General features: G+C 44.2%; 1 protein-coding gene across 2 annotated transcripts in view; it reads right to left on the bottom strand.

The window, feature by feature from the left end:
- COL4A2 (collagen type IV alpha 2 chain) overlaps positions 1-25,515 on the bottom strand; it is a 711,921-nt gene that overhangs the window by 46,410 nt on the left and 639,996 nt on the right. For both annotated transcript variants that reach the window (XM_063953175.1, XM_063953174.1), the window contains 6 exons: positions 25,272-25,379; positions 23,832-23,903; positions 23,621-23,746; positions 21,608-21,724; positions 1,632-1,793; positions 1,440-1,538 (listed from right to left, as the gene is read on the bottom strand). In XM_063953175.1, coding sequence (XP_063809245.1) covers positions 1,440-1,538; positions 1,632-1,793; positions 21,608-21,724; positions 23,621-23,746; positions 23,832-23,903; positions 25,272-25,379 — 684 coding nt within the window. The remainder of the gene's footprint in view (positions 1-1,439; positions 1,539-1,631; positions 1,794-21,607; positions 21,725-23,620; positions 23,747-23,831; positions 23,904-25,271; positions 25,380-25,515) is intronic.

Below are 25,515 nucleotides of genomic sequence, written 5' to 3' on the forward strand. Positions count from 1 at the left end.
TTCAGCTCTTTCAGTGTGCTATAACGTAAATTTTGCTTATTCTGTGTGCTATTATGTGAATTTCGGCTCATTCTGTGTGCTATAATGTGAATTTCGGCTCTTTCAGTGTGCTATAATGTGAATTTCGGCTCATTCTGTGTGCTATAATGTGAATTTCGGCTCTTTCAGTGTGCTATAATGTGAATTTCGGCTCATTCACTGTGCTATAATGTGAATTTCTGTACTTTCGGTGTGCTATAATGTGAATTTCGGCTCTTTCAGTGTGCTATAATGTAAATTTTGGCTTATTCAGTGTGCTATAATGTGAATTTCGGCTCATTCAGTGTGCTATAATGTGAATTTTGGCTTATTCAGTGTGCTATAATGTGAATTTCGGCTCGTACCGTGTGCTATAATGTGAATTTCAGCTCATACTGTGTGCTATATTGTGAATTTCAGCTTGTACCATGTGCTATGATGTGAATTTCAGCTTGTACCGTGTGCTATATTGTGAAATTCACATTATAGCACATGGTATGAGCCGAAAATTTGAATTTCGGCTTGTACCGTGTGCTATAATGTGAAATTCCGCTCGTACCGTGTGCTATAATGTGAATTTCGGCTTGTACTGTGTGCTATAATGTGAATTTCGCCTCGTACCGTGTGCTATAATGTGAATTTCGGCTTGTACCGTGTACTATAATGTGAATTTCGGCTCGTACCGTGTGCTATAATGTGAAAGGGGCACCAGTACTAGATAGTATAAGGGGTTCTACTACACTGACCAGGCCCTCTTCTGAGTGGCCACACCCCTTTGAGTGGCCACGCCCCCTTTTCAGGAGCGTGCGCATAATTACATCCTTAACTTTTGCATACCCCCACTTCAAAATTTCCACTTCGACCACTGTCTGCTATAGAACTACATTGTGGCTACACTGACATATCTGCTATATAACGACAGCGTGGCTACAATTACATATCTGCTATAGAACAACAGCGTGGCTACACTGACATATCTGCTATAGAACAACAGCGTGGCTACAATAACATATCTGCTATAGAACAACAGTGTGGCTACACTGACATATCTGCTATAGAACTACAGCGTGGCTACACTGACATATCTGCTATAGAACTACAGTGTGGCTACACTGACATATCTGCTATAGAACTACAGCGTGGCTACAATTACATATCTGCTATAGAACAACAGCATGGCTACAATGACATATCTGCTATAGAACAACAGCATGGCTACACTGACATATCTGCTATAGAACAACAGCGTGGCTACACTGACATATCTGCTATAGAACTACAGCGTGGCTACAATGACATATCTGCTATTGAACTACAGGATGGCTACAATTACATACTGTATCTGCTATAGAACGACAGTGTGGCTACAATTACATCTGCTGCTATAGAACTACAATAAGGAAAATGATTGTGTTACACACCTGTGGGCCCTCTGTCACCCTTTGGTCCTTTAGGACCTCTGTCTCCTGGAAATCCAGGTTTCCCAAATAAACCATCCCTTCCCTGTTGACCTTTTTGTCCTTTAGGTATAAAACAAAGAAAGAAATGTGTTATTGTAACAAGTATATTGAAGGATATCATTGATACAACAATGGGTAAACCATGTACACTACCTTTTACTCCTGGATTTCCAGAGATACCAGTGATGCCTTGCTGACCTCTGTCACCAGGAATTCCTTTAACACCATCAAATCCTTGTAATCCGAGTGATCCTGGTAATCCTTTAACACCAGCTTGTGCAGATACACCTGGTCTTCCCGGAGGACCTGTGTAGCCTGTAAGCAAATACAGAAGATTATCACAGTTCTATGAGGAGGTATGGGTTCAATGCTTTCACCTGTATTTGCATTACTTGTAATAAGGGTGCAAAGTCTCATGCATTCGTGGTCTTCACCAAGGACCCCTGTAGGGATGCTTGTACTTCATTGTGCCTGTTACATAGGCCATTGTCCCTAGTACCAGATACAGGCATGATTGATAGATGATAGTTATCACTATGAGAAGTCAGCAAGCCAGGGTCTGGTATACTTGAGGTCCTGTATAGGTCCCCTGTCATTGTTGCTCCTCCCCACATGTCCGCCAGCTTCTGGAGAGCAGCAGCCTCTTTTTTAATTCAAGATGGCCGATGTGAAACTGCTGTATACGATAGAGCAGTCTCTTGGATTGAAAGTGAGGCTGCCTCTGTCATGGAGCTAGCTGAGATGTGGGGAAGAGACCATAGCCTGCCTCTCGACCATAGCCTGCCTCTCTCAGATTGCGTGATTCTGAGTCGCATTCAATCCGCAAACAGGATTGACAGATGTGGATGCTGCTAGTATTGCTACTGTGTTCTTAGACAGTAGTGATGCTAACATATGGTAATGCAGCAAGAGGCATCTGCATGCATGTTTGATGTGCTGCTGCTGAGTCTGAGGATGCAGCATCAGATCACTCTGCGGAACCATCGGCCATTTGCGTAACCTTCATGTTACTCAGACTGGCCATTCCAGCAGTAAATGAGGCCAGGAAATCTGCATCGGAAAACTCGAACCCTGGCCTCTGCCCTTCTAGAAAACGGAGGCGAGCTCCACCCTCAATGGCCGCAATCTGTCAATAAGGCTGCAGCTGTCTAGCACTGAGCTTGCAGGACTCATTCTGCACATATACGCAGAACAGGTCCTGCACACGCACAGATCACCCACCATCGGATTTGTACATAAACCATTGGGTTTGCGTACAAAACCCATCATACTGATATTCACGTAGTTGAGTTTTGTTTACAACTGCTCAAGCACACACATATTACTGAATACCCCAGAGTGCATGCATTACACAGTGTATGTACATAGGTGCTGATGAGAGTGGGTCAGGCAACATCAGAAATGTAGCGGTCATTCCTGAGTGGTGTCTTGAAGGTGGCTAGTAGTGCAGGCAAAAATGGTCCAATAACTGGGCGTGTTACGGGAATGTTGCGAGGCGTCAATGCAGGCAGTTGCATTCCCAGACACACAGCTGCAGGGATAGAAGGCTGTGGTCATCCATAGGGCTGGTGCAAGTGTTTGATGGTGTGACAGATGGTGGCGTGCAATGATGCACCAAACAGTATTACAGCGTGCACCGACGCTAAACGTGGGTGTCTCAGTCTTGCACATTCGGCCATACGGATGTACATAAGGGAGGTAGTTTGTAGTGCTTTTATAGACTACCCACATCCCGTATGACTCTTGAGTCTATATGTTGCAATATCTCCCGTATATCCACTCTTTCTTTCACATGGCACCCATCCCAAGGAACGTCATGAATGTGCACAGGGAGACCCTTGATGTTGACACCAGGACGCAGATGCGGTAACATCAACATCCTCTGTCCGTAATAGTGAAAACTTTTTGAAGATTTGCTGATGCTGGTATCTGGTCCCACTGCACTTACATAAAATCTTCCAATCCTCCGCTGAGCTTTGTTGGGATGGGATGAAGTCAGGAGAGCACTCTGTACCACTCTGGACTTGTCCAAACTTAGCGTACAAGTGAACTAGCGTACACAATCTCATCACTCTTGCCACTGGCATCACGATCCATACTTTACCTACTTATTTCTGTAGACCTAGACCTATTCCTGGTGTTTTGAAAAACAGCCAGAAACTCATATGGCATATACTTAATGCAGCAAAATGTCGGCACTTAATTGGAGGTCTGCTGTTCCACAAAAGAAGTGGTCTGCTTCACATACAAGATGGAGCATATAACATCTCCATTTGGTCACTTTGGCTGACGTATCATAATGCTCCTCCTCCCCATCCCTAGGTGTATGATTTAGTCCTGGCTTGAGTGTGAGCATGCTTGCTTTGATTACTCATATCAATGGAATCTACTGATAAACTAATGTTATGCTACTATTTAGGGGGATGCATTTAGCAGCCCGGCTGTCAGGAGGCCAGAATTCCAACATCACTCAGGAGATCGGTGCGGGATCACCGACAGCTGTCACCCTGAAGGTGAGTATAGGGGTTCGGGTGTTAGGATTAGGCACTAGGGAGGGTTAGCCCTAGAGGCCACCCCCCAAGAGTAGCCATATCTGATACTCCCGTAGGGTTAGCCCTAGCCGCCACCCCCAGAGGGTTACTGTAGGGGATGGGGGAGGGGGGGGTAGAAACACCCCTCTGATGTTGGGATCTTCAATGTTGAGATGCCGTGGTTGGTCATGTGACCGCCGGCATCCCGACCGCCGGGATATAATATGTATTCCATTTAGGGTACCTGTCCATTTTTCTTATTGCCTATGTAAATATTTCCTTTATTATCCCTTCTCCCTATTGCCTCTGTTTTCCCTCTCCCTTTACTCAGTTAAAAGCCTTTAAATAAAAATATTAGGGGCATAAACATTTACCAGGGAGCAAAGAATGCTATTAAGCTTCTCAATCTTTATTCTTGTATGTCTGACCACAAAACTGATATGTCTACCTACTATGGGGCCGATTCCTTCTATACAACTGTATGTAAATGCCGCTACAATCCCTTCCCTGGGGAACAAGCGTGCTTCTGAATGTACAATTACTAGTACTAATTTGAAAATATTCTTCTGAAGACATTTTTAATACAAGGCAGCTTCAATGTTAACTACAAGATTGAACATTAGCCAAAACATAATAATAATAATCATCATCATCATCATCATCATCATAATAAACTATATTACACTGTATATGTATGTATAAGAAATAATTATTATACAGTTATAGCATTTATCAGAAAAAACTAGGTTAGTGCTCAGTGATTTTCAAGTTATGTACATTAAAGGTCAGAAAGTTGCCTAAAATAAGATTAAGGGATTGATTTACTTTTGCAAGCCACTGTTTCCCTGTGTGTTTAAGCCCTACATTTCAAAGGAAACGCTTTTTAGCAAACACCCTATTAAATGCACTGTCCTTTTAAAGTCTGAGCTTAAACACGACAGGAAGCGGTGGCTTTTGTAAGCAGCAACTACAAAATCACCTAAAAAAATCATATTATATTTTAGGGTACTTTTATCTGCTGCAGTCACTGATGGTAATTTCTTAGGCCTACTTGGTATAGGGTCTGATTCATAGGTGCCGCTATTTGCATCACTGCTGTGTGTTTGGACGCAGCAGCGATGTGAAAATATGCTAATGCCGCATGAGGGGCCTGACGACCAGAAAAAGCCTGCGCCACCGGGTTTTTCTAATATTTCGCCCCCACAACTGAATATGCCCCTGAGTCATTTTAAATCATTTTTTTAAGGAGAGAGCTTCAGTTTCCTCAGGTATTCAATTATTCAGACATTATTTTCAATTTTCCAGCGGCGGCTGCAGCCCCTGGGCACACCCATTGAAGCACACCCATTTGAACTGTTCCTTTCACTTCTCTTAACAAAAGTAAGATATCCTTAACAAAATCCTCAATAGCCAGCCCTTAGAGTAGAGATGAGCGGGTTCGGTTCCTCGGAATCCGAACCCGCCCGAACTTCAGGTTTTTTTACACGGGTCCGAGCGACTCGGATCTTCCCGCCTTGCTCGGTTAACCCGAGCGCGCCCGAACGTCATCATCCCGCTGTCGGATTCTCGCGAGGCTCGGATTCTATCGCGAGACTCGGATTCTATATAAGGAGCCGTGCGTCGCCGCCATTTTCACACGTGCATTGAGATTGACAGGGAGAGGACGTGGCTGGCGTCCTCTCCGTTTAGAGTGACTAGAGTACTAGAGAGAGACACAAATTTTGGGGAGCATATAGGAGGAGTACTACTTGCTGCTGATAGTGTGACCAGTGACCAGTGCCACCAGTTTAATTAATCCGTTCTCTGCCTGAAAAAAAACGATACACAGTGTGACACAGTCACACATACCATATCTGTGCTCAGCCCAGTGTGCTGCATCATATACTGTATATCATTATCTGACTGCTGAGTGCTCAGTGCTCACTGCTCACACAGCTTAATTGTGGGGGAGACTGGGGAGCAGTTATAGCAGGAGTACATTTAAGTACAGTGCACACTTTTGCTGCCAGAGTGCCACTGCCAGTGTGACTGACCAGTGACCACTGACCACCAGTATTGTGATTGTCTGCTGACCACCAGTATATTGTGATTGTCTGCCTGAAAAAGTTAAACACTCGTCATGTGGTGTTTTTATAAACGCATTCTTCAGACAGTGTCCAGCAGGTCCGTCATTACATAATATATACCTGTCCGGCTGCAGTACTAGTGTGATATATATATATATATTTTAATTTTATCTCATTATCATCCAGTCTATATTAGCAGCAGACACAGTACGGTAGTCCACGGCTGTAGCTACCTCTGTGTCGGCAGTCGCTGGTCCATCCATAACTGTATACCACCTACCCGTGTTTTTTTTTTTTCTATCTTCTTGATACTAGTAGCTTACTTTAGGAGTCTGCAGTGCTGACAGACAGTGTCCAGCAGGTCCGTCATTACATAATATATACCTGTCCGGCTGCAGTACTAGTGTGATATATATATATTTTTTAATTTTATCTCATTATCATCCAGTCTATATTAGCAGCAGACACAGTACGGTAGTCCACGGCTGTAGCTACCTCTGTGTAGGCAATCGCTGGTCCATCCATAATTGTATACCACCTACCCGTGGTTTTTTTTTCTATCTTCTTGATACTAGTAGCTTACTTTAGGAGTCTGCAGTGCTGACAGACAGTGTCCAGCAGGTCCGTCATTACATAATATATACCTGTCCGGCTGCAGTACTAGTGTGATATATATATATATATTTTAATTTTATCTCATTATCATCCAGTCTATATTAGCAGCAGACACAGTACGGTAGTCCACGGCTGTAGCTACCTCTGTGTCGGCAGTCGCTGGTCCATCCATAATTGTATACCACCTACCCGTGGTTTTTTTTTCTATCTTCTTGATACTAGTAGCTTACTTTAGGAGTCTGCAGTGCTGACAGACAGTGTCCAGCAGGTCCGTCATTACATAATATATACCTGTCCGGCTGCAGTACTAGTGTGATATATATATATATTTTAATTTTATCTCATTATCATCCAGTCTATATTAGCAGCAGACACAGTACGGTAGTCCACGGCTGTAGCTACCTCTGTGTCGGCAGTCGCTGGTCCATCCATAATTGTATACCACCTACCCGTGGTTTTTTTTTTCTATCTTCTTGATACTAGTAGCTTACTTTAGGAGTCTGCAGTGCTGACAGACAGTGTCCAGCAGGTCCGTCATTACATAATATATACCTGTCCGGCTGCAGTACTAGTGTGATATATATATATATTTTAATTTTATCTCATTATCATCCAGTCTATATTAGCAGCAGACACAGTACGGTAGTCCACGGCTGTAGCTACCTCTGTGTCGGCAGTCGCTGGTCCATCCATAATTGTATACCACCTACCCGTGGTTTTTTTTTCTATCTTCTTGATACTAGTAGCTTACTTTAGGAGTCTGCAGTGCTGACAGACAGTGTCCAGCAGGTCCGTCATTACATAATATATACCTGTCCGGCTGCAGTACTAGTGTGATATATATATATATTTTAATTTTATCTCATTATCATCCAGTCTATATTAGCAGCAGACACAGTACGGTAGTCCACGGCTGTAGCTACCTCTGTGTCGGCAGTCGCTGGTCCATCCATAATTGTATACCACCTACCCGTGGTTTTTTTTTCTATCTTCTTGATACTAGTAGCTTACTTTAGGAGTCTGCAGTGCTGACAGACAGTGTCCAGCAGGTCCGTCATTACATAATATATACCTGTCCGGCTGCAGTACTAGTGTGATATATATATATATTTTAATTTTATCTCATTATCATCCAGTCTATATTAGCAGCAGACACAGTACGGTAGTCCACGGCTGTAGCTACCTCTGTGTCGGCAGTCGCTGGTCCATCCATAATTGTATACCACCTACCCGTGGTTTTTTTTTTCTATCTTCTTGATACTAGTAGCTTACTTTAGGAGTCTGCAGTGCTGACAGACAGTGTCCAGCAGGTCCGTCATTACATAATATATACCTGTCCGGCTGCAGTACTAGTGTGATATATATATATATTTTAATTTTATCTCATTATCATCCAGTCTATATTAGCAGCAGACACAGTACGGTAGTCCACGGCTGTAGCTACCTCTGTGTCGGCAGTCGCTGGTCCATCCATAATTGTATACCACCTACCCGTGGTTTTTTTTTCTATCTTCTTGATACTAGTAGCTTACTTTAGGAGTCTGCAGTGCTGACAGACAGTGTCCAGCAGGTCCGTCATTACATAATATATACCTGTCCGGCTGCAGTACTAGTGTGATATATATATATATTTTAATTTTATCTCATTATCATCCAGTCTATATTAGCAGCAGACACAGTACGGTAGTCCACGGCTGTAGCTACCTCTGTGTCGGCAGTCGCTGGTCCATCCATAATTGTATACCACCTACCCGTGGTTTTTTTTTCTATCTTCTTGATACTAGTAGCTTACTTTAGGAGTCTGCAGTGCTGACAGACAGTGTCCAGCAGGTCCATCATTACATAATATATACCTGTCCGGCTGCAGTACTAGTGTGATATATATATATATTTTAATTTTATCTCATTATCATCCAGTCTATATTAGCAGCAGACACAGTACGGTAGTCCACGGCTGTAGCTACCTCTGTGTCGGCAGTCGCTGGTCCATCCATAATTGTATACCACCTACCCGTGGTTTTTTTTTTCTATCTTCTTGATACTAGTAGCTTACTTTAGGAGTCTGCAGTGCTGACAGACAGTGTCCAGCAGGTCCGTCATTACATAATATATACCTGTCCGGCTGCAGTACTAGTGTGATATATATATATATTTAAATTTTATCTCATTATCATCCAGTCTATATTAGCAGCAGACACAGTACGGTAGTCCACGGCTGTAGCTACCTCTGTGTCGGCAGTCGCTGGTCCATCCATAATTGTATACCACCTACCCGTGGTTTTTTTTTCTATCTTCTTGATACTAGTAGCTTACTTTAGGAGTCTGCAGTGCTGACAGACAGTGTCCAGCAGGTCCATCATTACATAATATATACCTGTCCGGCTGCAGTACTAGTGTGATATATATATATATTTTAATTTTATCTCATTATCATCCAGTCTATATTAGCAGCAGACACAGTACGGTAGTCCACGGCTGTAGCTACCTCTGTGTCGGCAGTCGCTGGTCCATCCATAATTGTATACCACCTACCCGTGGTTTTTTTTTTCTATCTTCTTGATACTAGTAGCTTACTTTAGGAGTCTGCAGTGCTGACAGACAGTGTCCAGCAGGTCCGTCATTACATAATATATACCTGTCCGGCTGCAGTACTAGTGTGATATATATATATATTTTAATTTTATCTCATTATCATCCAGTCTATATTAGCAGCAGACACAGTACGGTAGTCCACGGCTGTAGCTACCTCTGTGTCGGCAGTCGCTGGTCCATCCATAATTGTATACCACCTACCCGTGGTTTTTTTTTCTATCTTCTTGATACTAGTAGCTTACTTTAGGAGTCTGCAGTGCTGACAGACAGTGTCCAGCAGGTCCGTCATTACATAATATATACCTGTCCGGCTGCAGTACTAGTGTGATATATATATATATATTTTAATTTTATCTCATTATCATCCAGTCTATATTAGCAGCAGACACAGTACGGTAGTCCACGGCTGTAGCTACCTCTGTGTCGGCAGTCGCTGGTCCATCCATAATTGTATACCACCTACCCGTGGTTTTTTTTTCTATCTTCTTGATACTAGTAGCTTACTTTAGGAGTCTGCAGTGCTGACAGACAGTGTCCAGCAGGTCCGTCATTACATAATATATACCTGTCCGGCTGCAGTACTAGTGTGATATATATATATATATTAATTTTATCTCATTATCATCCAGTCTATATTAGCAGCAGACACAGTACGGTAGTCCACGGCTGTAGCTACCTCTGTGTCGGCAGTCGCTCGTCATCCATAAGTATACTAGTATCCATCCATCTCCATTGTTTACCTGAGGTGCCTTTTAGTTGTGCCTATTAAAATATGGAGAACAAAAATGTTGAGGTTCCAAAAATAGGGAAAGATCAAGATCCACTTCCACCTCGTGCTGAAGCTGCTGCCACTAGTCATGGCCGAGACGATGAAATGCCAGCAACGTCGTCTGCCAAGGCCGATGCCCAATGTCATAGTACAGAGCATGTAAAATCCAAAACACCAAATATCAGTAAAAAAAGGACTCAAAAATCTAAAATAAAATTGTCGTCGGAGAAGCGTAAACTTGCCAATATGCCATTTACCACACGGAGTGGCAAGGAACGGCTGAGGCCCTGGCCTATGTTCATGGCTAGTGGTTCAGCTTCACATGAGGATGGAAGCACTCAGCCTCTCGCTAGAAAAATGAAAAGACTCAAGCTGGCAAAAGCACAGCAAAGAACTGTGCGTTCTTCGAAATCCCAAATCCACAAGGAGAGTCCAATTGTGTCGGTTGCGATGCCTGACCTTCCCAACACTGGACGTGAAGAGCATGCGCCTTCCACCATTTGCACGCCCCCTGCAAGTGCTGGAAGGAGCACCCGCAGTCCAGTTCCTGATAGTCAGATTGAAGATGTCAGTGTTGAAGTACACCAGGACGAGGAGGATATGGGTGTTGCTGGCGCTGGGGAGGAAATTGACAAGGAGGATTCTGATGGTGAGGTGGTTTGTTTAAGTCAGGCACCCGGGGAGACACCTGTTGTCCGTGGGAGGAATATGGCCATTGACATGCCTGGTCAAAATACCAAAAAAATCAGCTCTTCGGTGTGGAAGTATTTCAACAGAAATGCGGACAACATTTGTCAAGCCGTGTGTTGCCTTTGTCAAGCTGTAATAAGTAGGGGTAAGGACGTTAACCACCTCGGAACATCCTCCCTTATACGTCACCTGCAGCGCATTCATAATAAGTCAGTGACAAGTTCAAAAACTTTGGGCAACAGCGGAAGCAGTCCACTGACCAGTAAATCCCTTCCTCTTGTAACCAAGCTCACGCAAACCACCCCACCAACTCCCTCAGTGTCAATTTCCTCCTTCCCCAGGAATGCCAATAGTCCTGCAGGCCATGTCACTGGCAATTCTGACGAGTCCTCTCCTGCCTGGGATTCCTCCGATGCATCCTTGCGTGTAACGCCTACTGCTGCTGGCGCTGCTGTTGTTGCTGCTGGGAGTCGATGGTCATCCCAGAGGGGAAGTCGGAAGACCACTTGTACTACTTCCAGTAAGCAATTGACTGTCCAACAGTCCTTTGCGAGGAAGATGAAATATCACAGCAGTCATCCTGTTGCAAAGCGGATAACTGAGGCCTTGACAACTATGTTGGTGTTAGACGTGCGTCCGGTATCCGCCGTTAGTTCACAGGGAACTAGACAATTGCTTGAGGTAGTGTGCCCCCGTTACCAAATACCATCTAGGTTCCACTTCTCTAGGCAGGCGATACCGAGAATGTACACGGACGTCAGAAAAAGACTCACCAGTGTCCTAAAAAATGCAGTTGTACCCAATGTCCACTTAACCACGGACATGTGGACAAGTGGAGCAGGGCAGGGTCAGGACTATATGACTGTGACAGCCCACTGGGTAGATGTATGGACTCCCGCCGCAAGAACAGCAGCGGCGGCACCAGTAGCAGCATCTCGCAAACGCCAACTCTTTCCTAGGCAGGCTACGCTTTGTATCACCGGTTTCCAGAATACGCACACAGCTGAAAACCTCTTACGGCAACTGAGGAAGATCATTGCGGAATGGCTTACCCCAATTGGACTCTCCTGTGGATTTGTGGCATCGGACAACGCCAGCAATATTGTGTGTGCATTAAATATGGGCAAATTCCAGCACGTCCCATGTTTTGCACATACCTTGAATTTGGTGGTGCAGAATTTTTTAAAAAACGAGAGGGGCGTGCAAGAGATGCTGTCGGTGGCCAGAAGAATTGCGGGACACTTTCGGCGTACAGGCACCACGTACAGAAGACTGGAGCACCACCAAAAACGCCTGAACCTGCCCTGCCATCATCTGAAGCAAGAAGTGGTAACGAGGTGGAATTCAACCCTATATATGCTTCAGAGGTTGGAGGAGCAGCAAAAGGCCATTCAAGCCTATACAATTGAGCACGATATAGGAGGTGGAATGCACCTGTCTCAAGCGCAGTGGAGAATGATTTCAACGTTGTGCAAGGTTCTGCAACCTTTTGAACTTGCCACACGTGAAGTCAGTTCAGACACTGCCAGCCTGAGTCAGGTCATTCCCCTCATCAGGCTTTTGCAGAAGAAGCTGGAGACATTGAAGGAGGAGCTAACACGGAGCGATTCCGCTAGGCATGTGGGACTTGTGGATGGAGCCCTTAATTCGCTTAACAAGGATTCACGGGTGGTCAATCTGTTGAAATCAGATCACTACATTTTGGCCACCGTGCTCGATCCTAGATTTAAAACCTACCTTGGATCTCTCTTTCCGGCAGACACAAGTCTGCTGGGGTTCAAAGACCTGCTGGTGACAAAATTGTCAAGTCAAGCGGAACGCGACCTGTCAACATCTCCTCCTTCACATTCTCCCGCAACTGGGGGTGCGAGGAAAAGGCTCAGAATTCCGAGCCCACCCGCTGGCGGTGATGCAGGGCAGTCTGGAGCGACTGCTGATGCTGACATCTGGTCCGGACTGAAGGACCTGCCAACGATTACGGACATGTCGTCTATTGTCACTGCATATGATTCTCTCCCCATTGAAAGAATGGTGGAGGATTATATGAGTGACCGCATCCAAGTAGGCACGTCAGACAGTCCGTACTTATACTGGCAGGAAAAAGAGGCAATTTGGAGGCCCTTGCACAAACTGGCTTTATTCTACCTAAGTTGCCCTCCCACAAGTGTGTACTCCGAAAGAGTGTTTAGTGCCGCCGCTCACCTTGTCAGCAATCGGCGTACGAGGTTACTTCCAGAAAATGTGGAGAAGATGATGTTCATTAAAATGAATTATAATCAATTCCTCCGTGGAGACATTGACCAGCAGCAATTGCCTCCACAAAGTACACAGGGAGCTGAGATGGTGGATTCCAGTGGGGACGAATTGATAATCTGTGAGGAAGGGGATGTACACGGTGATATATCGGAGGATGATGATGAGGTGGACATCTTGCCTCTGTAGAGCCAGTTTGTGCAAGGAGAGATTAATTGCTTCTTTTTTGGTGGGGGTCCAAACCAACCCGTCATTTCAGTCACAGTCGTGTGGCAGACCCTGTCACTGAAATGATGGGTTGGTTAAAGTGTGCATGTCCTGTTTATACAACATAAGGGTGGGTGGGAGGGCCCAAGGACAATTCCATCTTGCACCTCTTTTTTCTTTAATTTTTCTTTGCGTCATGTGCTGTTTGGGGAGTATTGTTTTGAAGGGCCATCCTGCGTGACACTGCAGTGCCACTCCTAGATGGGCCAGGTGTTTGTGTCGGCCACTAGGGTCGCTTAGCTTACTCACACAGCTACCTCATTGCGCCTCTTTTTTTCTTTGCGTCATGTGCTGTTTGGGGAGTGTTTTTTGGAAGGGCCATCCTGCGTGACACTGCAGTGCCACTCCTAGATGGGCCAGGTGTTTGTGTCGGCCACTAGGGTCGCTTAGCTTACTCACACAGCTACCTCATTGCGCCTCTTTTTTTCTTTGCGTCATATGCTGTTTGGGGAGTGTTTTTTGGAAGGGCCATCCTGCGTGACACTGCAGTGCCACTCCTAGATGGGCCAGGTGTTTGTGTCGGCCACTAGGGTCGCTTAGCTTACTCACACAGCTACCTCATTGCGCCTCTTTTTTTATTTGCGTCATGTGCTGTTTGGGGAGTGTTTTTTGGAAGGGCCATCCTGCGTGACACTGCAGTGCCACTCCTAGATGGGCCAGGTGTTTGTGTCGGCCACTAGGGTCGCTTAGCTTACTCACACAGCTACCTCATTGCGCCTCTTTTTTTCTTTGCGTCATGTGCTGTTTGGGGAGTGTTTTTTTTGGAAGGGCCATCCTGCGTGACACTGCAGTGCCACTCCTAGATGGGCCAGGTGTTTGTGTCGGCCACTAGGGTCGCTTAGCTTACTCACACAGCTACCTCATTGCGCCTCTTTTTTTCTTTGCGTCATGTGCTGTTTGGGGAGTGTTTTTTTTGGAAGGGCCATCCTGCGTGACACTGCAGTGCCACTCCTAGATGGGCCAGGTGTTTGTGTCGGCCACTAGGGTCGCTTAGCTTACTCACACAGCTACCTCATTGCGCCTCTTTTTTTCTTTGCGTCATGTGCTGTTTGGGGAGTGTTTTTTGGAAGGGCCATCCTGCGTGACACTGCAGTGCCACTCCTAGATGGGCCAGGTGTTTGTGTCGGCCACTAGGGTCGCTTAGCTTACTCACACAGCTACCTCATTGCGCCTCTTTTTTTCTTTGCGTCATGTGCTGTTTGGGGAGTGTTTTTTTTGGAAGGGCCATCCTGCGTGACACTGCAGTGCCACTCCTAGATGGGCCAGGTGTTTGTGTCGGCCACTAGGGTCGCTTAGCTTACTCACACAGCTACCTCATTGCGCCTCTTTTTTTATTTGCGTCATGTGCTGTTTGGGGAGTGTTTTTTGGAAGGGCCATCCTGCGTGACACTGCAGTGCCACTCCTAGATGGGCCAGGTGTTTGTGTCGGCCACTAGGGTCGCTTAGCTTACTCACACAGCTACCTCATTGCGCCTCTTTTTTTCTTTGCGTCATGTGCTGTTTGGGGAGTGTTTTTTTTGGAAGGGCCATCCTGCGTGACACTGCAGTGCCACTCCTAGATGGGCCAGGCGTTTGTGTCGGCCACTAGGGTCGCTTAGCTTACTCACACAGCTACCTCATTGCGCCTCTTTTTTTCTTTGCGTCATGTGCTGTTTGGGGAGTGTTTTTTTTGGAAGGGCCATCCTGCGTGACACTGCAGTGCCACTCCTAGATGGGCCAGATGTTTGTGTCGGCCACTAGGGTCGCTTAGCTTAGTCATCCAGCGACCTCGGTGCAAATTTTAGGACTAAAAATAATATTGTGAGGTGTGAGGTGTTCAGAATAGACTGAAAATGAGTGGAAATTATGGTTTTTGAGGTTAATAATACTTTGGGATCAAAATGACCCCCAAATTCTATGATTTAAGCTGTTTTTTAGTGTTTTTTGAAAAAAACACCCGAATCCAAAACACACCCGAATCCGACAAAAAAAATTCGGTGAGGTTTTGCCAAAACGCGGTCGAACCCAAAACACGGCCGCGGAACCGAACCCAAAACCAAAACACAAAACCCGAAAAATTTCAAGTGCACATCTCTACCTTAGAGCCCATTTTTTCGCAAACACACCTAGCTCTGGAAACTCATCCTGATCCTATGTGTTTACAGACAAAAAATAAAAATTATTTATCTGAAAAAAAAAGGGGTATAATTGGATAAAGAGGGGAAAAAATTATCATGAATGTAAAAAAAAAAAAAACCACGGAAAAAGGATGGAAGATTTTCGGGACTATTTGGATACTCCCCTATGTATTAATAATCTGTATTATGGCGGATATTTTTATTTTGAATAAAAAAATATCCCCACTATATACTAAACTTAACTCACAGGGACAGCTATTTAGCTACTGCTGTCCCTCCCAGTTACTTACACAGCATATTGGAGGAGTCTTTCACATCTGTCGGAAGATCCTTCTTCTACATACTGTAGGCTTAAAGCAGTTTATGCCAGCTGAAGATGGTGCAAATTGAAGATTTCATAGTTTGGTACATAGGGGTCAGATCATAGGCCCTCATTCCGAGTTGATCGGTCGCAAGGCGAATTTAGCAGAGTTACACACGCTAAGCCGCCGCCTACTGGGAGTGAATCTTAGCTTCTTAAAATTGCGACCGATGTATTCGCAATATTGCGATTACTAACTACTTAGCAGTTTCAGAGTAGCTTCAGACTTACTCTGCCTGTGCGATCATTTCAGTGCTTGTCGTTCCTGGTTGACGTCACAAACACACCCAGCGTTCGCCCAGGCACTCCCACCGTTTCTCCGGCCACTCCTGCGTTTTTTCCGGAAACGGTAGCGTTTTCAGCCACACGCCCCTGAAACGCCGTGTTTCCGCCCAGTAACACCCATTTCCTGTCAATCACATTACGATCGCCGGAGCGAAGAAAAAGCCGTGAGTAAAAATACTTTCTTCAAAGTAAAGTTACTTGGCGCAGTCGCAGTGCGAACATTGCGCATGCGTACTAAGCGGATTTTCACTGCGATGCGATGAAAAATACCGAGCGAACAACTCGGAATGAGGGCCATAGTCCCCATTGAAAATAATAGGGCCAGTGATCTGCAGTGCTAATTAGCCATATGTAGGAGAAATCAGGGAGATCTCCTGCATAGACTATTAGTACATAGCAACAAGCCATAAAATGATGCACGTCAACAGTTAGATCTATCGAAGAGCATTTCTTTATGAGCAAAGTTGTAGCCATTTGCAAAAGAATGAGCTTATTTTTTCTTGGACAAAACCTGGAGGTGCCACTTCTTTTAATTAAATATCGTATATGTTACACACTATAATCTTCTGGCAAACTGAGGGGCAGATTTATTAAGCCTGGTGAAGTGATGAAGTGGAAGGTGATAACACACCAGCCAATCAGCTCCTAACTGTCATTTTTCAAACCCAGACTGTAAACATGGAAGATAGGATCTGATTGGCTGGTGCGTTATCACCTTCCACTTTATCACTTCACCAGGCTTAAGAAATCTGCTCCTGAGTGCTAAAATTACAAGTAGCCAGTCAGCAGGGAAATTCCTTTGTTAGCATCAGTAGGTGCCGGAAAGTGCAGTTTGGTTATGCAAAAAATTAATTGGCAATGTCAGGAGGCTGTTTAAAAAAACGGACTACATTTTAAAGCTGCCAAGAGTGTTTTAAAGTAACCTTTAGCAAATAGTATACCATAAAGTGACTACTGCTAATTACCACTATGGGGTATATTCAATTGAAGTCAGATCCATTCCGACATTCATTTGTCGTAATGGATCCGACCTGGGCTATTCAATGACATCTCAATTCGACTTTTAAAAAGTCGAATTGAGATGCGGGAGGGGAGACGGGGAGAGTCGCGGGCAGACGGGGGAGAGCAGCGCTGCTCTCCCCCATCTGCCCGCGACTCTCCCCCGTCTCCCCCCCTCCCCCAGTCTCTCTGCCTCTCCCCCGTCCCTCCCTGCATCACAGCCACCGCTCATGGCAGCGTCCACCTGGCTCCAGCAAGCGAGGTCTCGCTTGCTAGAGCCAGGTGGACGCGGCTGTGACATCCTCCAGCGCTGCTCACCCCGTCCCCGTCTCGGCTCTCCCCATCTCCGGCGCTGCTGTCCCCATCTCATTCGACTTTTTTTTAAAGTCGAACTGAGATGGTCGAAAAGGGGGCCAATTTTTCGACACAAGCACGTGGATCGGCAGCTATTCCGCCGATCCACGTGCTTTTCGACATTCATCGACTTGTCGAAAAATTTGGGGTTATATTGAATAGGTCGGAACCCCTTCCGACCTAAAAAAGTCGAAAACTGCCGTCTTTTCGACAGACGGCAGCTTTCGACTTCAATTGAATATACCCCTATATATCGCATCATACCGATGCAATATATATAGTAGTGTTATGTAGCCATCAGTAATACTTACAGTACCTATCCAGCGATCACCTCTGTGATCCAAGCAAGCAGTGCAGAGAATTAAATATTATGGGTCCGATAAGGCACCTTTACACTGAGCATGCACCGGCATCCACCACGTCAGAGGGCGGACACTGGTCACACAAAATAGAACTGAGACACAAAACGCAAACAAAATACACCCCCATATCAGTGCATGAAGAAGCAATTCTAACACTAATGAAGGGCACGGCTGGAAAAATCTTATACTTCTCCACGGTATACCCCTTCTTAAATACAACAAATCAGTGAAAAGTATTTTTTTTCTGAAGTGCTTTGTGAAACAGGGCTTTCACTGCTGCATGAATAGACCCTTCACTCTCTGAAAAAATAGAAAATTAAAAACCCATATTTTCCTATCTTTGATATTGGTTTGTTTTTGTAAAGCATGAGTTCTCTTATTTTTGCTTCATTTATTTATTTTTCTAATTTTTATAGATGAATTGCTGCTGTCAAATATGGCGATTGTAAAATACAAAGAGCATAATGAGTAGACGACTCCCTCCAGTGGTCAGATACAATAGCTGCGGCTCCTTTTCTTCAATACTGTATGTGAAACAGGTTTGAGAGGTCTATTTACCATAGGGAGAAAATCCATAAATCCCGAATAAAAGCTTTTTGTATTTTTTTTTCCTACAGAAAATAGGGGTTTACCGTACTTAAGTAGCTTATACAGCTGCTAATAGCATTATCCGGCTACCTCTGGCGACAGACCCTTTAGTAAGAAATCTGATAAAACCAGCAGAGTAACATTTTTATACAGCAGTGCAGGGGTGGGGAACCTCAGGCCCGAGGGCCGTATAAGGCCCTCAAAGCCACTTGATCCGGCCCGGCCAGGCTCACCTAAACGAGAGGAGATGCCGAGCGTCCGCTGAGATTTTACCACCAGCGGGCGCCCGGCTCCTCAGCAGCAGCCGGACGCAGGAGCTCACTCCTGACCTCCAGCTTCTGGCTCAGGCAGTGTACATGTGTGGCTGTGCGGCACTATGGGAGAGACGTCATGACATCTCCCATAGTTTCGAGGAGAGGGAGGGCAGCGGTCCGGAAGCAGGAGTAGGGCTGGTGAGCATTGTGGGTTTTTTTTCTTTATTTTAATGTGTGTGTGTGTGTGTGTGTGTGGCACTACTAGGGGGCATATCTAATGGGGCATAACTACAGGGGGCATATTTAATGGGGCATAACTGACGGGGCATATCTAATGGGCCAAAACAACTGACAGTGGGCATAACAACTGACTGGGGGCAAATCTAATCGGGCATAACAAGTGACTGGGGGCATAACTACTGACTGGGGGCAGGCTAATTTTTAAGTTGATAATTTTTGTATGGCCCCCAAAGGATTTTATAAATATCCAAATGACCCTTGGTAGAAAAAAGGTTCCCCACGCCTGCAGTAGAGTATAAAATGTAAATATACAGTACTGATTATATGAAAACATAAGCATTTAAGTTTCCATATAATCAGCATATAAAGTTACTAATACATGAACTCTCTTTAGTGCTTTCTAGTTATAAGACATTAGATGCATGAACGTCATCAGGTATACATCACAAGCACATTCTTTTATCACTCAGTTTAAGGGGTCTTTTTATGAAACCATGAAAAGCCCTAATTCCAGTGAAAAAGGATGTTTACACTGATACAAGGTTTTTTGTTATATTTATCAAGGGCTATCAGCGGTGGTGGCTGTTTTTATGTATCATTAATGGTAGCTTTATCCAGTGATAGCTTCCCCCGCACTTGCAGTACAAATGCTGCCACTTTCCTTCTATCACTATCTCTGTTTCCAGAGGGCGACACTGGTGACCAAAAAAGGAGAAAATAATTTATTGCTAAAATAAAGTATTTTTTCCATTGTTAATAAATGTAATTATTTTTCTAACTTCCATTAATTGTTGTTGTTGTTTTTGTTTAACAAAACTGCTACTGTAAGCCTGAGAACAGGTTTTAAGTACAGTACACGTGTGTGATCTGGCAAAAACGTCATGCATTTGACAGAGGGACCTGACAGACCAGTTACGAGGTAAGTCTTGGCATACTGCTACCTGGGAGCTGAGCATCATACAACTGCCCAGGCAATTCTTTTTTACTTTTTTTGTTAAATAAGTTTAAATAATATTTTCTATCCCTACATTGAACGATGATGAAAAATCTGTCTTTGGGCCTCTTTGATAACTATGAGTTCCTATTTGGCTCTGTTTTCCCCCTCCTCAGATCATGATACTGCCCGTTACCAGGGCCGGTTCTAGCCCTTGTGGCGCCCCGGGCAAAAATGGGGGCGTGGCTTCATAAAGGGGCATGGTCAGGTATGCCCCCTGTAGAGTTGTGCCCCCGTTTGTGCCCCCTGTAGACTTGTGCCCCCCGTAGAGTTGTGCACCCTGTAGAGTTGTGCCCCCGTTTGTGCCGCTTACAAAAAAAAAAAAAAAAATATATATATATATATATATATATAATTAATACTCACCATCCCCGCTCCTGATTCCCGACCGCTGCTTACCCCCATCTCCATCTCTGGCCGCCGGCGCCACTCCTCTGATCTATGGAAGAGACGTCATGACGTCTCTCCCATAGCACAGCATAGACACTAGAGGTCAATTATGACCCCTAGTGTCTATGTGCCGCTCCCACAATGCCGTGCGGTGCGTCGCGCACCGCACAGCTGTGACAGCACAGCGCCGGGGGGCACCACCAGTAGTGGATCTTGCTACGGCGGCTGCGCCCTCTGGAAGGTGGCGCCTCGGGCAAAAGTACCGTGTGCCCGTAGCAAGATCCACTACTGCCTGTTACACATAGCCATGTCCTACTTACACAATCACAGTGAGTCCCCTGCCTTTGACCAGTACACTAATCTCCTGCTATGAACATTCTAATGATCTAATTGTCTACAGTTTCTTCTGTCTCACAAACTTCAACACTAAGAGCATCCTGGGAGAGCAGGAGTCTGATGAGAGAGCCATGTGCTGGATTGGATGGAAATCAGGCGCATCTGCTCTCGCATTGCCTGTATGCAGAATTGTTCACATCTTGTGTTATGCCTGCCCCTTAGGGTTTGCCACCTCATCCCTTTAATTCTGGACACATATTAATTACACAGGTTCTGTGGCTGGCTGACTTCAAGATTCCATTTCACTTGGTTTTAATCAGCCACAGAACTTGTGCGAGAAGAAATGCCGTCACTCGGTGTCACAGGGCACTGTATTGAATAGCCCCGGGAGCTAATTACTGACGTTATTCAACTGTCATCGAATTGAATCCTGACCATTGTTACTATGATCCGGAGGTCATAACTCCTTCATCCATTAAAAAAAAACAACACTACATTTTCAGAAAATTGTTACCTAACACCTTTACCCACTTCTTCAATTGTTAAACACAGCCCAAAACATATAAAAACATATATACAAGATGGAAAACATCTACTACAATAATTATGGAATTTTATTTGGATTAAATGAAATAAATTGCTTAAACTGTTTATTTACGTATGGGTGGTTACATTTGGTAAACATGTTTGACATTTGTTTTTGCATGTAATTACTATATTACTTTATGCATATCCCTTTCTCATTAGCTACAGGAATAAAATACAGGTATAACATCACCATTTTTTCCCTTTGGCTAATTCTCAGATTTACTGCCTAAATTCCAAGCTGATGTCTTATTTTATCAAAGATTGATTGATAGACTGGATAAATAAATGAAATACCTATTGTTGTTTTTAAATAATTGTATCTTTCTGCTGTTTTTGAGCCATGCCTTACAGTATATCATGTTATTTCTTTTCATTGCCTGGTTCTACCAAACAAACGAATTGGCAAGATGTCTCGCTGCAAGATTCCTTGCACATCCTGGTGTTTGAAAAAGTAGAAAAATGTATACATATAGTTTACCTGGCTGTCCGCTAGGTCCTGGAGCCCCAACATCTCCGGGTATCCCCGACCGGTTGGCAATACCAGGAAATCCACGCATTCCAACAAATCCAGGTAAACCCATGGTACCAGGAGAACCTAATGCCAACACAACACATTCCCAATAAGAAGGTTTACCATCAGCAACCATTAATCTAATGAGTTGGACTTTTTACAAAGCAAGCATATTCAGTTCAAACATATTTTCTATATGACTGTGCATATATATATATATATATATATATATGTATTTTACACATATCTTTATGGTATACTTCTGTACAGACTATGGGCCTGATTACTGTTTGTAAGTAAAGCTAAAAAGCATGTAACTTTGTGTCTGGAACAAACCATGGGGCAGATGTATTAACCTGGAGACGGCATAACGAAGTGATAAACTAGTGATATGTGCAAGGTGATAAAGGCACTAGCCAATCAGCTCCTAACTATTAATACATCTACCCCCATGTTACCATGCAAGGGGAGGAACTACATTTATATTTTTTCCTGTGCAGGGTAAATACTGGCTGCTTTTGCATGTACGAATGTTAGACAGATTTATTTTTAACACACCCCACCCAAATCCAAATCTCTCTGCACGTTACATCTGCCCCACCTGCCGTGCAACATAGTTTTGCCCAGTTGCCTGATTTTTTGCTATGCTTACAAACATAAATCAGGCCCTATGAGCATGCTTATGGTTTGAGACAGAACTCCGGTATCACAGGGGTGGAGGTTTAGCATATACACACTATGGTACCTTCAGGATGGGGGCGGGAGAGCACCACTGAAAAATCTGCTCATAGTCAACGCACACCGTCCATCCCACTATAACTATAGCACCACCCTCTTCATTTTTTATTTCTCTTAAACTACACATGGCTTAGCCCAATGAGCACAAGATAACATTTGACTGTATTTAATGACATGTATCACTTCTGCACTACAAATTTAGACATAAATTGCTTTCAAAGAAAAATATGCAATCTGTGTAATATGTAGAGGTGCAGGCTTCTTGAGATGCATGTGAATGTGTATATTATATAAAATGCAATTTTTTAAATCATTTCTACGAATTGCATAAGATGTGCTAAAAGCATATGATACATTACAGGCTGAGTCTCCCATATCAGAAATTCTAAAATACACAATATTCCGAAATAAGGATATTTTTGAGCACAACTGAGATATTCAGGTCAGTGTACACAAACTTTGTGTAATGCACCAAATTATTGTATAAAATGACCTTTAGGCTGTGTGTATAAGGTGTATATGACACATAAATGTATTTCTTGTTTAGACTTGGGTCTCATCCCCAAAATATCTCATTATGGTATGTATATATTCCAAACTACAGAAAAATACAAAATAATTCTGGTCCCAAGCATTTTGGATATGGGAGACTCAACCTGTATAACACATCTCACACTACTAGTGTATCTGTAGAGGTATTTAAGGTGGCCATACATTAGAACGGCTCGCAAACGAGCAATGTTGCTAACAATTTCTCTTGAACTCCCCTGCAGCTCCCTGGCAGTCCTGGACTCATGCTATAGATCTTTAAGATCTTGCAAAAGATCTGATGCGTGGCCATATCCAGGAGCATGCTGTCGTTGACGATAGCTTCCGATCTTGCCTGAGAACTGAAGATATGACAATCGATCCGCGGGACTGCGTATCGGATCGCTATCATTAGTAAAAGGTTCACAATTTGCACTTTTACGAATGATATATCGATCCGATGTGTCAAAATCATGCATATCATCATGCAGGACATGTAAGGTCTGTGCGAATGACCATAATCATCATCATCATCATCACCACAGCCTACTGTATGCATCAGGGCAGAAGCCACCACAATGGAAACTCCTTCTACTGAAATGCACATTTTGTGCTACCGAGTTGGATTTAAATCCAACTTTACATTAATTTATAATAACAATAATACATGGACAGATGTCTAAATACATATGTGTGTAGAACTGGTACACTAACCTGGTTCTCCTTTGGCTCCTTTAGCACCTACATTGCCAGGAAATCCAACAACCGTGCTCTGCTCTCCCTGACTGCCCTTTTCGCCAGCACTTCCTCTTAAGCCTGGTAGGCCAGGTACATCAGCCCCTGTTTAGAAGAATGCACAGATATTTACATCCTGTTCTAACAGTGATTGTCCTATTTACTAAAGCTCTATTGATGCAAAATGTACCTGGCGCCCCCTGATATCCTTTTCTGCCTGCTGGACCTTCAAGGCCAGAAGTTCCTCTTGGTCCAGGAAAGCCTGTAAGAATGAAATAACTGACTATAGTTTTATAGAATTAAGAGATTGTATGTTACAATAGTAGATTCCAGCTTTAAATAGTTAAGGTATGTATAAGGAACGATACAGGAGTACAGTGACCTGCTATAAACTGATCACTCCACAGTAATATCCCCTTTCAGATTCGCAGAGCCGGGTCGCACCCAGTTATTTGAACACGGCTTGAGACCTGGCTTGAGACTCCTTTCAGACTTGTGACCCAACCTGGCATATTCCCGGGTTGGTGACATCACTGCCGACACTACAGAAGGCAGCGTTTAGAGATGATCATCTCCAAGCTCCAGGTGCTGGTTCGCCGTGACCCGGCTTACCATGCACTCTGCACCGCATCACGGGTCGATTGCAGCTTCAACCTAGGTCGCGACCTGGGATGAAATGCCAGGACGCTCGACCAAAGATATTCCTTCAGGACCTTTTTAGACTAAGCAAAATCCTGGGTTCATGTGCGTTCACGTGTCCTGGTGCAGGCAGCAGCTCTTCCAGTGGCTGACGCTGCTGCTGGTCATAGGGTCTGGGGACAGGCAGAATCATCCCTGTGCACTGAACAGCAACTCCGGCTAGGGGGCCCCCGAAGTCAGGGGCACCCGGTGTGCTTACCCCCTAGACCCCCCCTTAATCCGGCACTGGCCATACAGCTAGGTATTACTAGGGGAAGATGGCCATAAAACTAGGTATTTACTAGAGAAAGATGCCCAAACAGCTACTTAATACTAGAGGATGATGCCAAAACAACTAGTTAATACTAGAGGATGATGGCTATACAGCTAGGTATTACTAAAGGAAGACGGCCACACAGCTAGGTATTACTAGAGGAAGACGTCCACACAGCTAGGTAGTACTAGAGAAAAACAGCCACACAGCTAGGTATTAGTAGAGTAAGATGCCCATACAGCTAGGTATTACTAGATAAAGATGGATTTACAGCTAGGTGTTACTAGCAGAAGATGATCTTATAGCTAGGTATTACTAGAGGAAGATTGCCATGCAGCTAGAGGTAGGAAACCCAGAACATATACACAATATTAAGTAAGTCACTACTTACATTATATAGTAATGACACTGAGGAATGCTCCTCCAGAGAAAGAACCGATTATTACTCCTAAACTATTGTGTAAAGCCTAGACTGAAAATGAACGTCTCTTCCTCATTTGCATCTATCAAGACTACTACACATTGTGTTGTAATATATTTAACAGGTGGGAGAGGTGCAGAAAATCAGCACTTTGTAGAGATCTCTTAGGATAAAGAATATCCAGTCATGGTCATTAGTATCATATATATATCTCAGCCATGAACTATAAACAATACTAGAGTGATGTGGAGTTTTACCTTGCTGACCAGGTAAACCTGGATTTCCAAATCTTCCTTTTTCACCAGTAGTCCCTGGGAATCCAGGCTCTCCCTGGTCTCCAGGCAATCCCAAAAGGCCTGGCAACCCTGAGAAATAAGAAATAAACACACATATATATATTATGACAGCCAAATGCAATAACCAGACTGAAGATTAGAGAGATAAAACAAATGAAACTGTTTGTATATTACTGGTTACTGTAAGGGGGAAATGTAATAGCAT

Source organism: Pseudophryne corroboree, chromosome 2 (assembly GCF_028390025.1).
Source record: "Pseudophryne corroboree isolate aPseCor3 chromosome 2, aPseCor3.hap2, whole genome shotgun sequence".
Taxonomy (NCBI): Eukaryota; Metazoa; Chordata; class Amphibia; order Anura; family Myobatrachidae; genus Pseudophryne; species Pseudophryne corroboree.